General features: G+C 29.8%; 1 protein-coding gene across 4 annotated transcripts; it reads right to left on the bottom strand.

Moving 5' to 3' along the window:
- Positions 1-3,845: 3,845 nt before the first annotated feature.
- On the bottom strand, positions 3,846-7,439 carry LOC129891477 (metal tolerance protein 1-like). 4 transcript variants are annotated; one of them, XM_055966859.1, is made up of 2 exons: positions 7,136-7,439; positions 3,846-5,230 (listed from the first exon to the last, which is right to left on the bottom strand). In XM_055966859.1, exon 2 carries the CDS (start codon positions 5,228-5,230, stop codon positions 3,986-3,988), a length of 1,245 nt encoding a protein of 414 aa, XP_055822834.1. In that variant the 5' UTR covers positions 7,136-7,439; the 3' UTR covers positions 3,846-3,985. The 4 variants fall into 4 exon arrangements, with proteins under 4 accessions (XP_055822834.1, XP_055822832.1, XP_055822833.1 ...); XM_055966857.1 differs by having other exon boundaries at positions 3,846-5,239; positions 7,136-7,420; XM_055966858.1 differs by lacking the exon at positions 7,136-7,439 and adding an exon at positions 6,564-6,691 and having other exon boundaries at positions 3,846-5,239.
- Between the last annotated feature and the right edge of the window lie 9,255 nt (positions 7,440-16,694).

The following is a 16,694-nucleotide window of genomic DNA, read 5'->3' as shown; positions in this document are numbered from 1 at the left end:
AACTACAAGTATATGAACAAAGGATAGATATATAAAAATATAAAAACCGGAGGTACCAACTCTGGTAGAAATGAACCTGGTTACCGCTGAAAAATACTGCTCACATCGGAGTACTGTTCACGTCGGCGTACTGAGTTGAGTTGCAGCGGTTGTTCATCACTGGAAATATAGATCTGTACACCTGGAAAAAAAAGGCTTCATCGGAAAAACTAGAGCTTCGCCGGAAAAACTGGAGCTTCGCCAAAAAAACTTGAAATCTATAACTTACGAATCAGTACGAAATCAAATGGATTTTGAGAGAGAAATCAAAAATTGAAACAGATGAAGGCCGCGTGGCCTGATTCTCGAACATAGTTGACAATAATATACATTATTTATTTGATACATATTCTTTTATATTTATATTTTATATAATTTTAATACATATTTATTTATATATATGTGTGTTATACTTGCAAATAATAATTTTATCTCCTCTCTTTTTGATAAATTAAGTCTAGCCGGATACCACATTTTGTAGATTCTGAAGGATGCCTAACACCTTTCCTTTGTAATAATGTAAATCCTTACCTAGAATCTAAATTGATTTTTTGCAGATTGTGTCGTGAGTCATACATATCATGCATCAAATAAGTTTTCTTATTTTCCTTAATAAATTAGGTGGCGATTTTATACAACAATTAATTCTTTTAAAGTCTATAAATTGTGTTTTACCTAATTTCGGTAAAAAAAAAAAAAGGGCATAACATGAATAAGTATAAAGATAAATTGGTAGCTAAGAGATACAATCAAAAGAAGGGGCTTGATGAACCTTTCTCTCTAGTGGCTAAAATGGTCATTGTTAGGATTATTATAGAAGTTGTTGCTTCTCATGATTGGCCTTTGTACCAATTGGATGTCAACAATGCTTTTCTAAAAGTAATTTGGGGAGGATGTCTACATGGCCTTACCCCAAGGTTTTCACCGGAGAGATACAAATACTGTGTGTAAACTAGTCAAGTCTTAATATGAATTGAAGCAAGCATCAAAACAATGAAATATCAAATTATCCAACATGTTACTTGCAGCAGGATACTGCCAAAGCTCTCATGTTTACTCCCTTTTCACTAAACATAAAGGGAAAGACATAGTAGTCATTTTGATATATATTGATGATATACTCATTACTGGGAGCAATCAGGCGCTCATTGATGAAGCTAAACAAGAACTACATGGAAATTTTAAGATGAACGATTTTGGCACTCTTAGATACTTTTTGGGAATTGAGGTAATGAGATTGCATAGGGGAGTACTTAATCAAAGGAAGTATTGTCTAGAACTAATTGTAGACATAGGGTTGAGTGCAGCTAAGCCAGCACTAACACCATTGGAACAACATGTCAAACTCACCACAGCTGAGCATGGCCAACACATAGGATGTACAAATGATCCTTGTTTGGAAGATAAAGGACCATATTAGAAGTTGATTGGAAGACTTATCTACTTAACCATCACAAGACCAGATATTTTCTTTGTAGTGCAAGTTCTGAGTCAGTTCTTGCAATGTCCAAAGGCATCACATCTATCAAAAAGGATTCAAAAGCAACAATAAATAATATGATAATCGAGACACAGTAAATAACATACTATGATAGATTATTGAAAACAATAATAAATAAAGATAAGGTCAAAATCAAGAACTACAATAATATAACTAGTACCATCGCAAACACCAGTTGCCCTAAGTAAAACACCACTACCGTACCTACTAACCTTCTATCGTAGTACGCGTCATTTCCACACCCTCTTATCTAAAATCATGTCCTCGGTAATTTGAAGTTGCATCATATCCTATCTTATCACCTCTCCACAATACTTCTTCGGCCTACCTTTGCCTCTCCTCATACCTTCTATAATCAACCTATCATCATTGGTGCGTCTACGCATCTCCTCTTCACATGTCCAAACCATCGCAATCATGCTTCCCTCATCTTGTCCACCATAGAGGCCACTCTCACCTAATCTCGGATATCCTCATTTTTTAATCTTATTGCTCCTAGTATAACCACACATCCACCTCATCTCCACAACATGCATCTTATGGACATGGGAGGTTTTGACTGGCTAGCACTCTGATCCATTCAACAATGTCGGTCTAACCACCACTCTATAGAACTTACCTTTGAGTTTTGGCGGTTCCTTTTTATCACATAAGACTTCTAAGACAAGCCTACACTTCATCCACAGCGCACTAATAAATTATGTGATATCATCATCGGTGTCTCCACTCTCTTGAATTATAAGCCCGAGATACTTGAAATTGTCTCTCTTGGGGATAATTTGTATGTCAAGTCTCACTTCCACACCAACGTGATGCATCCATCTAATATCTTAAACTATAACAATCAGTTTTTATAAATAAATAATGCCCCAATAAATAATGTTTTCATTTCTGCAAGCCAAAAGTCAAACCTACAATAGTACTCACATATTCCGTCCTTGTCTTCCATCCTTTGATTTTTCTATAGTTGTATATATGGTTAATTAGGAAACTCTTCGCTTTTGTTCATTTTACTTTCTCCGTTAATGACATAAAATATCAATTTTGAGATCCAATAATAATTAAAAACCTTATTTTGAGATCCAGTAATATAAATCAATCTTAATGGATATTGATGTGGAGATAAAATTAACTTTTATAAAGAGAAAAAAATCATAAACCTTCTGCAATTCAGGAGAAATATATTTCAAAAGCTAGTTGTTGAGTTGAGAAAGTTCAAAATCATATAAAACCATCATGATCCGTATTCATTGAAGGTGGTTCTGATATCATTGATACAATCTAGACATAATCATACCCCAAAAGTTTACGAGTCAAGTCTCGTACCTTGCAATGAACCACACTAGATTTTCAAATACTCTAAAATGTCCATGAATTTTATGATCAACTTGATTAATTAATTTCAAGATATAAAGACTTTCCAATTATAACATGTTATTTGAAAGGATTTCCCATCAAATATTTTTTCCTCTCCTAAATAGCAATCTATCAAAGAACTTTTTGAGATTTGTCAATAATATGTTCATATAAACTTCAATTTCTTTGTGGATCATGTCATAGAAGATGGTATAGTCAGGACCCTCATATTCTTGTAGAATAAACTCCCTATGGTGTAATAAAAGCAGTATTCTTGACATCTTCTTCATCCATCCTCATCTGGTGAGAACCAACAAAGCAATCCACAAATGATTCCTCATCTGGTGAGAACCAACAAAGCAATCCACAAATGATTGTGTTCATGCGTTACACTATTATCGACTAGAAATGTATGTTTGGAACAACTTAAGGGCCAGAATGAAAGTACTAAGCCCGTTTGGATTAGCTTATAAGTTGTTTGTGGCTTTTTTGAGTGTTTGACTGGCCAACTTAAAGTCATTTTGTGCTTAAAATAAGCCCCAAAAAATAATTGAATTTGTTTGACTTAACTTATCTAAAATAGCTTATAAGCCAAAAAAAAAATTGAGTTACCCCACCTTATTTTTTTTTAGCTTATGCTTAAAATAAGTTCAGTCAACCAGGCACTTATTCCTGTCATATCATCATAAGACCAAACGAAGATGTCTACGTATTATCTCAAACACTTGATGTATTCTTCTCTAGACAAGTGAACACTGATGCAGGTTTCCAGAAATAATTTCACATCCTTTAAGTTGAGGAAGTGTGAAATTAACCCATGTTTCATCTTGGATGGTATTATGATGTAATTAGAAACCAAACAGAACATAAAAAATTCTAGAAACTGAGGAGTGAACTCAACTTGAGGATATTAATTTATGGACAAAGGAGAGAAGTTAGGAAGCCAACATGCTAAAAGACCATGATTTACTAAAACGAAACAGATACTGGAACCGCGTAACCAGATGATGTTTTCCTTTGAAACTAATATCTGAAAGAATAAAGAAGCCAATGACCAGTACAACAGCCAAAATAAACTTCACCTCGCGACTACTCTCTTTCTATTTGAATGGTTACATGGCTAATGTTATATTCCCTCCTAATATAATCGACCACCTTATCCAGCACCATGTCAGCATCAGCATCAGGCTTAATCTTGACATGGCAAGCCAAGAGTACTTTCCCGACTGTAATAGCCCATATGTGCAATTCATGGATTGCAACAACCTCCTCCATCTCACATAGCCCCTTCTCAAGCCGTGTTGCATCAATTTCTCTCGGTGTGCTCTCCATTAATACTTCAAGAATACTCCGAATCATCCTAATGGTTGTGGCAAGAACAACAACGGAGAAAATGAGAGTGCAAATTAGATCAATGATTTTCCACTCTGGTTTATACCATATAATAGCTCCCCCAATCATGACACCTATGCTCTGAATAGAATCTCCTAGTACATGAAGATAAGCCCCCTGAACATTTATATTCAGCTGCTTCTTTTTCTTTTCACCTTCTGATGCAGCACGTTCACCCTCACAGGAATCATTAAGTAGAGGCACAGTGGGATCAGCGTCATGTGCATGGATGTGTTGATCTCGGTTCGAAGGTCCCTCATTATGGTGATGGTGCCGACTAACACTAATTCCATGTATATGTGTATGCTCACCGTGGCCGTGCTCATGATCACCATGGCTATGAGCATGCTCTTTGTTATTATGGCTGTGATCATGGCCGTGGTCATGACCGTGGCTGTGTCCATGGCCGTGGCCATGATCATGACCTAACAAGAATGCCATGATGAGGTTCACTCCTAATCCAAACGCAGACACCACAAACATGAGGAAGCCTTGAACTTCACCTCTATCGTGTATAAGTCGAGCAATGGCTTCATAAACAAGGATCCCAGCTAGAAGCCATATCATTTGGATAGAAACTAATGCCCCAAGTATCTCTATCCTAAAAAAACCATAGGACTGGCGTGGATTAGCTTCCCATCCTGATGCCCAGAGTGAAAACAAGGATATTGCAAAAGCTGCAACATCTGACAGTAGATGAGCGGCATCCGTCAAAATTGCAAGACTGTTGGCTTTAATACCTCCGACAACCTCGACAGCCATAAAAATGATGCAGAGGACAACTGCAATGCACAGTTTCCTCATGGATGCTGATCTCTCCTGTGCATCCTTAGACATGGTGGTAACATCTGAGAATCCACACGGTGCTGAACCACAGATTTTACTCCCCTTGTCACCACTTACCTCAATTACATGTCTATGTTCCGGGTTCTGCGTATCCATCTGAAAAAACTGATTTATAAAATCGTCAATCAATAACAAACCAAATGAGTCTAACTGTCTACTGTGTCCCATATAAGTCATTGGGCTTATTCTAAATCATGATAATCCCAGATAGAGTTAGTAGTACTCTGTCTTTACACATAAAATGACAAACAGAACAACAAATGCACAACTCGAACAAATTCATGGCTTGTTCTAAATCATGAAAATATAATCTTTCTATAAACATGGACTTAGGGATTTCAAATGACAAGCATTAGATTTGTTTTTAGTACATACCAGTGATAGACTGGAGGTACTCGAAAAGTCCTCTGCAGATATCTATTAAACCTGAACATGCTACACCTCATACACTATCTCAACATGAAGAAAGTTAATAACAAAGGTGTTCGTGTTATCAGTCCTCAACTTATGGCATTCATTTAGTTGGACCAATATATGGCGAAGAACATTTTCACAAGTATAATGATGTCACCACACTGCACTTAGATAAGGGAATCAAATTTTAACACTTTGTTAAAGTTTCGGATATCATATAGATGGTTCATATAAAAAGTTTTTACTGCATTGTTTCATTCAAACCTTGCAGCTCCAGAATCATTAATCAAAATAAACAGCAGGGGAGCTAAACACTTCCCGAACTAAAACCAGACTCGAACTTAGTTCAGTCCCAATAAGTCTGAACTACATCAACTACTACTAATACAGATTTCAGCAGCAACAGTGCAAATTTTCATTCACTACGACCTCATGAACCTTCTACTCGAGATTTGTAACAATTCTTAATTCAATTTAAAGCTAAAAGCAGCAATTCAATATTTCCTAACCATATCTGACCACAAATCAGCAACCAAAAGGAACTCCTCAATTACAGCAAGGAATTCCTTAATCAATGAAACCAAGTGTCAGAATTCAATTCCAGAACAAGTTCTTCACAATCAAACCAAGTGTCGAAAAAATCAGTTCAAATCTCAAAGAAACCAAATTCTAGTTCCCAACACCAAGAACAAATACAAATTTTAGTTCGCAACTCAGTAAAAGATAACTCAAACTTGATTTCTAATAGTTGATAACACAAAACAAGATGAAGCATTAACACAGAATTCGCTAGCGTTTGGGATCAGATTATGAAAATTTATGTTTGACGGTGAAATTTGATCAGATTTTGATATTTCAAGTTCCCAAAAATTGGCTCAGACCAGGTTTTTGGTTTTTTTGGACTTCCACCCGCAAAACTTCAATTTCCAAGTACAACTTCAAAAACTCAATTTTTTAAGTTTCAATTCAAAATCTCATGGGAAGAAGCAACCAAAGGGGAAATGGAAGCACATACCTTCACCCCTATAAGTATGTCCTAAACAGCAACAGGAAAAAGGGTTCAGAGATATACACCCAAAAAACTATACATATGTATATGTAAATCCACTGAAAATCATGAGATTTTATCCCAATTTTTTAAGTACATTCAAGAATAAATACAGATCATTAAAAACAAAGATCAGACTAAAAGTAAAGCAAAAAAAAAGCTGACACAATGATAACAAAAAAGTGTTAAACAATTCCCTCAATGCAGTATAAACAAACACAAAAATCCAAAAGTCAGTAACCAATCCACCTAAAAAGTTTTTTAGGCATCAGACATATCAAGTGGGATTCGAAAAGAATAAATAGACGCAACCTTACCCCCTACCTGATGGAAAGACAGCTTACAAAGGACCTTGTGACTCGAGTACAACAAATTAAAGTATGTATGAAAAGGTAAAATAATAGTGAAGAAAATAGTAACAACAATGCAATAATGGAAACATATTAAACAACAAATGATAACAAGATTCAATTACAACAACAAGAAGAAGAAAGAAAACTAAAGAATCCTCCAAACAGAAAAACAAATTGAAGGGGTACCTTGCAAATCTGAGCTGAGATTTCAAAAGGGTATTAGAAAGATTGTATTTTTAGCCGACCCAAATCATCAAATTCTTCAAATTTAGCTATGGTGGTTTATGCTATATAGGCATAATATGGGGTATATACCCTATAAGAAGGAAGAAGAAAAATAAAAAGGAGAAAAAAGGGCAAGAGATAAAAAGGGAATCAGAGAGATGCAAAACCAACTTTTCCAACCAAAAATAAGTCAACTGTGTATATTGGGGCTGTGAATAGGAACGGCCACAACTTTGGATATTGGGGAAGAATCTTGGGTTTTGCATAGGAATAGTTCTTTAGTTTTTTTTAAAAAATAATTATCAAAAACACATTTAAATTATTCCTTTTTTTAGTTTAGGTATTTTTTTAACACTTGCCTTCTTTTTTTTCAAAAATTGAATTGATGTGAAAGAAGACAAAAATAGTATGGTTGTATATCGAAATTAGTTTCTTTACCTTAATACTATTAGTATATGTGTATATTGTATTTTTTTTATACTCAAATTGCATGAGAGACATCATCCTATATGGCAAATCGCGTAAGGTGCATGCATCATACGTGAAAAATTGTGTGAGATTTACACGTTTTACATGGTAAATTGTGTGAGGTACACGTATCTTACATGGCAAAGCATTTTATGTAGAATGTATGTGTACACTTATTCAATTTTATGATAGTTTAAGTATCGATTTGTGTAAATTCAAAGTTGAAGAATATAAATATGAGTTGACCAAATTGAGCATGTTTTGTACTATGCCTTTAATAAAAAAAAATTATTTTAAAACTGTGTAAAAAAAATGAATCCAAAAATATTTTTAATCTCAGAAAATCCTATAAATTGCAATATACTTAATAAATTGCATCAGACACTAAAATTGACCAAAATTACATTAGATTCTAGTTATAGAAAGAAATCAAAAAAATAAAGAGAAAATTTACACATTAAAGGCTCTTTTCATAATTTACGGCAATTGTAATAAAATATTTGATGGAGAGCAAAATTAATCAAAACAATTTTCAACTTTAATAACTAAAACTGATCAAGAATATTATCTTTTTGGGCCCTAATTTATGTAAAAGTTCGGAGTATGAGAATCTAAACATCTAAGTTTAACTTTGAATTCGAGTGTAAATCTTTTAAATTTTTTTAAAAAAATATTATATATTTAGAAACGACATGAAAAAATATTATAAATTAATATAGTTAATGTTTCAAAATATGTTTAATAAAGAATTGAGAAAATCATAATTAAATAAAAAATCATTTAACTACTCAAATAATGACATGTCGACATAAAATCTCGATCTCCAAAAGCATTTTCCTTCCATGCCGCACCACCTCACTATAAATCTATCTTTCTTTATCGTGCTTTTGATTCTCTCGATGGGAGAATATTTCCCTCTAAACTCAACTCTGCGAAAGCCTTTCGGAGATTGACTTTTTTTTTCTCTTTTTCCCGGTCTGATTGGTGACCAAAAAAATATATTTGATTATTGAACCTGTCTAAACCATAACAGACTTTTTTTTTGTTAATTTTTCTAGAGGACTAATTATATATTTATTTGACAATTTCACCCTTGTCGACCTTATTCCAAATTTAATTATTGTCTAACTTGTCATACTCGTCCCTGCATTATTGATTTCACCTGACAGACAAACTCAATTGAGTATATTTAATTATTATTTTTTAATTTTTTAGAGAAAGGTGATTTCACACCGAAAAAAAAAAGATATTATTTCGTAAATTCAAAAATATAAAGGAATTAAATAAAATTTACTCTTTCTAAATATATAATTACAAAACAGGTTTGAAATTAATGTTCTAGTTCATATTAAAAGTGAAAGTTGACCAATATGGGTTGTGGTACAGTAGTGAGACTACTTCACCCTTAACCAGAGATCTTGGGTTCAAGCCCTGAGTATGTAGAAAATTCTATTGAGAGTGTCATCCTGAATAGGCCCTGCAATGCGCGATTTAAATTTAGTCAAAGCTCATGAGCTTCGGACAGTGAAAATTGAACCTCTTACCATCATGTTAGTCTTCTTGGGAAATAAAATATGGAGGCATTAATTAGCATACTAGATTAGGTAAGGTAGGCAAGGTAATCAATATTTGGCCTAATTAAGCAAAGGATATTTGTAAAAAGAAGAAAGAACCAATTATGGAATAATAATATAATCCCTCTTTTCTACCAACCTTACTTTTTCTTTTTACTGGAAAATAATTTGCAAACTCTTTTATTTATCGTTCTACTTTATAGTCCTTATTTTTGTTTATCATAAACTCAAAATATCTAATTAAAAATGAATAAGTATTTATCAGTTATCATTTTATCACAATCTTTAACGATGTCTTATACCCCTTATAACCAGTGGCGGAACTAGGAATTTTATGAAGGAGGTTCAACATTTTATTATCTAAAATCAGAAAAAAAAAAACGTGCTTATTCGGATTCGAACCAGCGAGTTGAGACAAGCTAAGGCAAAATATTGAACCCCATTTGCCACTAAGCTAGTCCCTTGACTTATGTTCAGGGGTTCAATGTTAAATATATACTCATAAATTAAAAAATTTGTCTTATATATATAGTATAATTTTTTAACGAAGAGGGTTCGGATGAAACCCCTGGATACCACATGGGTCCGCCCCTGCTTATAACTATACAACATAGAATATTCCTTGATCTTTTATTCTGTATTTTAATTTAAATTGATTAAGGAAGATAATTTAAACTAGTAACATTCTAAAAATGTCAAAAAAAGTACTATACAACATGAAACATTAACATAATAGATAGTACAATTTTTAACTCGAGAATATACTAATAAATAACAATAACTTTCCGATGAATTTATTTCTTTTTTTATTTCTCACTCAATATTTAATATTTATGTTGAGATCTGATTAAATTAAAATATATTTATTGGAGGATTCATTTCTCGAGGAGAGAGGATTCCTAACAAAATCTTTTCAATTACTAGAGAGTCAAAACCAAAGAAAAAAATAAAAAATCATTCATTTCACTGGCAATCCGCATTGATTCTAATTGATTTAGATTTTTGTATTGAAAAATAAGTACACGATTAAGATTGCATTAATGCTTTTGATAATTGAAGTTGTGTATGTCATCAATGTGAAGAAGACAATAAGCATTAACATTCCACCAATCATTGTCATAGAGTAATTACGTCAAATCTAGTGAATTACACTATTTTATTTTATTAGAAAAATTAATACTTCCTCCAATTTAAATTATCTATATTTTTTTTTGCCTTTACACAACCAAAAAAATATTAATTATAATTTTTTAAAACTAATTTAATATTCTTTATATCTAAGCTATAATTTTTTTCTATTAATATTTACTCAATTTATGTGATATTTTCATTTATGAGTGTGTAATTGTTAAACTCACCTTATGCATATCAACAAAATAAATCAAATTAACAATTCAAAAAGTGATAAAACTCCATAATCAACGACTTTGTAGTTTTTTAAAAAACTATACTACCATGAATAAAATGAAAAAAAAAAAATTTGTTTAGAATTTTTAAAATGACAAATAATTTTAAATAATTATTTCTAATAAAAAGTAATAATTAATTTGAGATGAAGAAAATACTTTCTTTGTAATATTAGAAAATTTAAAGGATAATTTTAGAGACTTCATGACTATTTCCACTTCATAACACTAATCTTTCTTATGATTTATAATATTATTAACGAAATACTAATATAAGTTGTGAAAGTAATTTTCGGTATTCATGTTTCCATGATCTTCTGTTATGTTATCGAAGAAATTATCATATTTTAATATTGGTGTGAGCAAGTATTTCTTTAGCGTCTCTATTGAATGAAAAACTCCATATTTAACTAAATACGTAAATATTTCTTTTATAAAATTAACTTTAGCATTTAAAAATAATTTTAAATATTTAATATTTATTAGTTATTTACGACCAGCTATCCAAACAATTATCCTTTTTAATTATTTTTAATGGTAGACAATTATAACGTGAACTCCATGTGTTTTTTCTTTTTGTGGCAGACAATTATAACGTGTACTCCAAATGTAAATGGAATTTGTCTACCAACCCAACCTTTTCCTAATATATATATATAATGGGTCACGTGAAGATTATATTAAAAAATAATTAATTATTATTTTTTGGATTAATATTAATTATTTATATAATAAATAATATTATTTCAAATTACTTCAATTTATAAAGTCAAGATAAAATTAATTAGATTTTTTTATTTTATTCTTATGAGTAATTCTTTCAACTTTTTGAAAGTGTGAACAAATTGTAAAGTTTCAAAAAAAATTAAAAGCGTAAATTAGTAAAATTATTTTCTTATTTATGATTTCTTAAAAAGCATTTAAAAGAAAAAAATGAAGTACAACGCGCTAATATAGAACGGAGGGAATAATATTATTGATTTATTAGACTAATGAATCTTTATAAGATTATATATATTTGAAAGTTTGAAATATTATTTATTTATTTATAAAAAAACATAATACTATGTGATTTATTAATGGAGGTTTTATGATATTTTGATACCTTATTTATGAACTATAATTACACATTTGATAAGATTGCATAACCATTGAATTTATTTTTAATAGTTTTCACAAATTATATGATCTTCATGTTAATAAAAAAATACAACTTTTAAAATCTTCATTAAATGTATAAATAAAATTTCAATTTCCGCCAAAATCAATAATTACAATTTCATGTGTCAAACGCTTATTAATATATTTATTTTATTAAGTAATAATGGATAAAAGGTCACTTAAAAGGATAGAATAATTGTATTTCGAACTCTTAATATATAGTTTTTTATTTCATAAAAGATTTATTTTATAAATTTTTAATGAGTATTTTGGACTATTTGATAATTACGATTATATAGTTGAGCAATAATTTTAAATTGATTGGCTAAATTTATAATTTATTTAATATTCTATATACCGTTTTATTTATTAAAATAAAATAGTGGGGTGTATTACTTGCTATTCATAATTAATTTTAGAAAGAAAAAAAAGAAGAGGCAATTAGGTTCAACTAAAACGAATCTTAGGTACATGAATATGAGTAGTACCATTATTTATATTATTAGCACCATTATTATGTTATTGGATTAGTGGGAAAAAGGTAAGAAGAACAAGAGTGAAACTTTAATTCTTTAATAAATTGGCAACGTGGGACACTGACGTTCATATATTTTTGGAGGGTTAATATATGATAATGTAGTGATATTCAATCATGTGGTAATGATATTGGTATGGGAGCAAGTGGTTTAATGAATTGTGGTTATTGGATAAGTTGGTAGTAACTTTCTTTGTGTCTAGTTTCTAGTGTGCAGATTTCTTATATTATTATCACGATAATTTTGATATATTGAGATAAGTAGATTTCGTTTGCTTATAAATATTGTATATTTGATAGATTGAAAATATTCTAAGACATTGAGGTCAAGGGGTTTAATATTAAATATATACACGCAAATCAAAAAAATTATTTTATATATACAGTGTATTTTTTTAACGAAGGGGGTTCGAATGACCCCCTGGATCCAACGTAGATCCACCCTAGTTGAGGAAAGGAAAAACATTAGTGAATTAGCTTACTTGACTTTGGTTCTTCGATTAAAGTAAGTTATGGTTTATTCTATATCATAGATAGACTCTTAGTGATTGATAGTCGTTGAGTAATGTGTAAAGTTTTCTATGCATTTAATTGTTGTGGTTTGAATGGTTTATATGTTGTTGTGATTGGTCTGCAATCCCAAGATCGTAAAATTCATAATCTTGAACTTGCCCCTATCAAAAATAATGTCTTGAATAAAGAAAGCTTGATGAAATATTGTTAATAAAGTTGAATGTGATAATTAAAAATGATGAAATAATTATATTATGGGATCGGATGCCATAAGCTGACATGATATTGTTGGATCGGGTGTTACGAACCGACACGATATTATTGAATCGGCTGTTACGTTCTGATATGATAATATTAAAAAAAATAACTTAATACTATCTAATCTCAAATAACTTATGATCCGTTTTGGATGGTGACACATATTTAATTTTAACTATGAAATAAATATTTCTTTTCTCAATTATAACGTTGTCATCTAGGTCCCACCCAATTGCTTGCCTGTTAACACCTGGCCAGTTGAGAAGTTTGTGTAAAATTAAAATACTACTAGTAAACTTTAAATCAACAATTGACCAGTGATGTATTTAGTGGTAAGATAATCCAAAATAGACAAATAATCAATCAAAAAAAGAAAATTTTAAACATGACATCCCAACTACTCTTTACTTATAAGTCTTATAATTCATAATATTCTACTATACGTTTTGCAATTAGAATTATTGTCCATATAGACTATAGTTTGAGGATCTTTTTATTAGTGGTGACACATTTTGTTTGTAAGCTGTTGACTAGTATAGCATACCAACTCTCTAAAGGTTGAAACTTTAATTTGATTATTTAAATATATATATTTGGTCTGCCATTTTACATGCCTAGGTTATATTTTGCCTCTTCTTAAAAAATTATTAATTAAGTATTGTTTTATTTAAATATATATATTTGGTCTGCCATTTTACATGCCTAGGTTATATTTTGCCTCCTCTTAAAAAAATATTAAGTATTTTTTTATTTAAATATATATATTTGGTCTGCCATTTTACATGCCTAGGTTATATTTTGCCTCCTCTTAAAAAAATATTAATTAAGTATTTTTTTTATTTAAATATATATATTTGGTCTGCCATTTTACATACCTAGGTTATATTTTGCCTCCTTTTAAAAAAATATTAATTAAGTATTTTTTAATCAAATTAAAGTTTCAACCTTTAATTAAGTATTTATTTTATTAAAATTTATTTGAATTAACTTTCTCCTTTTACGTTATCCACTACCTTGTCCTATTCACTCTCTCTAAATCTCAACTCGTAATTTGAAGAAGAATGGTAAGAAAATTCAATTAGAGATAAGTTGTCCATCAATAACATGGTGTAGGTAAAAGAAACGACGAGGCAAGTCCATATTTTAAAATTTTAAATTTAACTATTAATACTCCAATTAGTTTGGAGTAATTACATAATGACATATAAAATTAATAAATAATAATTAAATCTATTAATTTATGAAATTACACATGTAATTTTACTTATTTGAAGTATATTGGACAAGTAATAAATTAAAAAAAGAACGGAACAAATTCTAATAACAATTCAATAGTTGAAATTCATTTAACTATCAAAATTTTATATACTGGTATGTGATATTATTGATGTTAAGTATGTTGATTGGATCATCCACAATAAAGACAATACTCGAAAAGTAATTATAAGTCACCTTCTTTAAGCAATATTTTATTTAAAAAAAAAAACAAAAATGACAAAAAGTAAGCGTGCATAGAATCTTATCTTATCTTTGAAATACTTTTTTAGACGGCTAAAAAAGTGATATTTGTGTGGTTCATTCTATTGACGACATTTCAATTCTATTGTACTTATGTAGGAGTATTTCCTATGTCCTTATTTTTATGATATATTTTTCTTTGTAGTTTGTTCTCCCAAAAAGATCATATTTTATTATTTATAAATAATTTAATTTCATATTTTTCATTTATTTTTATGAAATAAATTATAATTACATGAATATTTATATTTAATTCTTAGATTATAAATTTCAAAATTTTAAATTTTAATAATGAATTCAATCAAATATCATCGTATAAATTAGTATGAAGAAAGCATTTTGTTTACAATGGCTTTAACATATATCTCCTAGTACCACTAATAATACAATACATAATAATTGTATTGTGTGATAAGTAATTTTTTTTATTCTTATTTCGAAAATTTAGGTTCAAATCTTACTACGTACGAAGTTATTTTTATTAAAAAAAAATTTATTTTCGATGTAAATTTTTCAACATGAATTTAAATTTGACAAAACTCCGATACAAATATCATGTTATCGACCAAAAAATTAAAAGAAAAAGAGATAAGTGTCAAAAATACATCTAAATTCTTCATCTTTTTTGAGTTTCATAACTAAACTATTGAAAGTGTGAGTTTCATACCTAAACTATCACTTTTCAGTTTGAGAAACACACCTTAGTGGTGTGTGTAATACACTCTCTCTATTTTTTGAATTTCTTTTGCCACATGGCTAAAATATTTTATATTAATAAAAATTAAAGAAACTATTAATATTAGTTAAAAGTTAAAACTAAAGTATTTCTATTCCCCAAAAAAGGAATTATTTTTTAAAAAATGTTGTTTTTTAAAAAAAAGTTGTTTTTCTCAATCATGTGTATGTATTTAACACAACGAGAAAAATAATTAGAAGCGGAGGATTAGGTGTGGCAGGGTAGAATTTTTTTAAAAAAATATATAAAAATAATATCTAAATTATTATTTGAATGGGGAGGGGGAAGATGAACTAGGAATTTTTTTTAAAAACTTTTATAAAATAAAAATAAAAAAAAGGGAGGAGGGGGGAGTATGGTGAGAAAAAGTGATGCGGTGAGGTAATAAAAATATTTTATATTTTATTTTATATTTTTTTGAGGGTGGATAGTAATACTTTAATATTTAATTTTAACTAATTTTAAGAATTTATTTAATTTTTGTCTAGGTAGAATATTTTGTCAATGCGGAGTGTGATGTGACAAAAATTTTAAAATGAAAGAGAGAGTATAGCACACACCATGGTGAGAGTGTAATAAAAAAGAGAAGAGTATTTCTCAAACTAAGAAGTGATAGTTTATGTATGAAACTCATATTCCCAAAGTTTAGATATGAAACTAAAAAAGTGGGATAATTTAAGTATATTTTTTATTATATTTATAATTTAAGTATGTTTTTTGATCCTTATCTCAAAAGAAAAAAGATTATAGTATACAAGTCAAACTGATGCACTGGGTGCATATTGGATTAAAGTATAAATAAAACACATAACCCAAAATATGCTCATGGAAAACAATAGCTGACACATTGGGGCATGGTTCATGCAATAATCACAAAGTAGCCAAATGTCAATTTAGTTCGTTGGAGTTGTTGACATCACAAGAAAAAACATGTTCTGAGTGCCAGGGGGGATTTAGATTTTTTATCTAGGGAGTTCGAAAAATAATAATATAATAATTTAAATTTAAATTTAATATTTGAAGGTAAATTTTGATTTTTTTAAATTATTGATTCTACGTCTTGTTTTGTATTTAGGGGGGTTAAATATACATATTTTATGTGGCATAATACACGTAGGATACGGATTGCAACATAGGATGTCAAGTATGACGCATATGTCTACTTGTTTAACTCTATACAAGTTTAAGTGCTTACTTGTGCGCATTCAAAGTTAGAGAGCATAAATATCAAATGAGGCCAAATTAAATGACATGTTTATGTATTATGCCTAAGAAGATATCTTATATAAAGTGTAATTTTTTGTTAAGGGGAGTTTTCACGTGAATACCCTCCCAATCCCCTACATCTTAT

The sequence above is a fragment of the Solanum dulcamara genome, chromosome 6 (genome assembly GCF_947179165.1).
Source record: "Solanum dulcamara chromosome 6, daSolDulc1.2, whole genome shotgun sequence".
NCBI classification, from domain to species: Eukaryota; Viridiplantae; Streptophyta; class Magnoliopsida; order Solanales; family Solanaceae; genus Solanum; species Solanum dulcamara.
The sequence above is the reverse complement of the archived record's forward strand: the minus strand, read 5'-3'. Positions and strand labels throughout refer to the sequence as shown.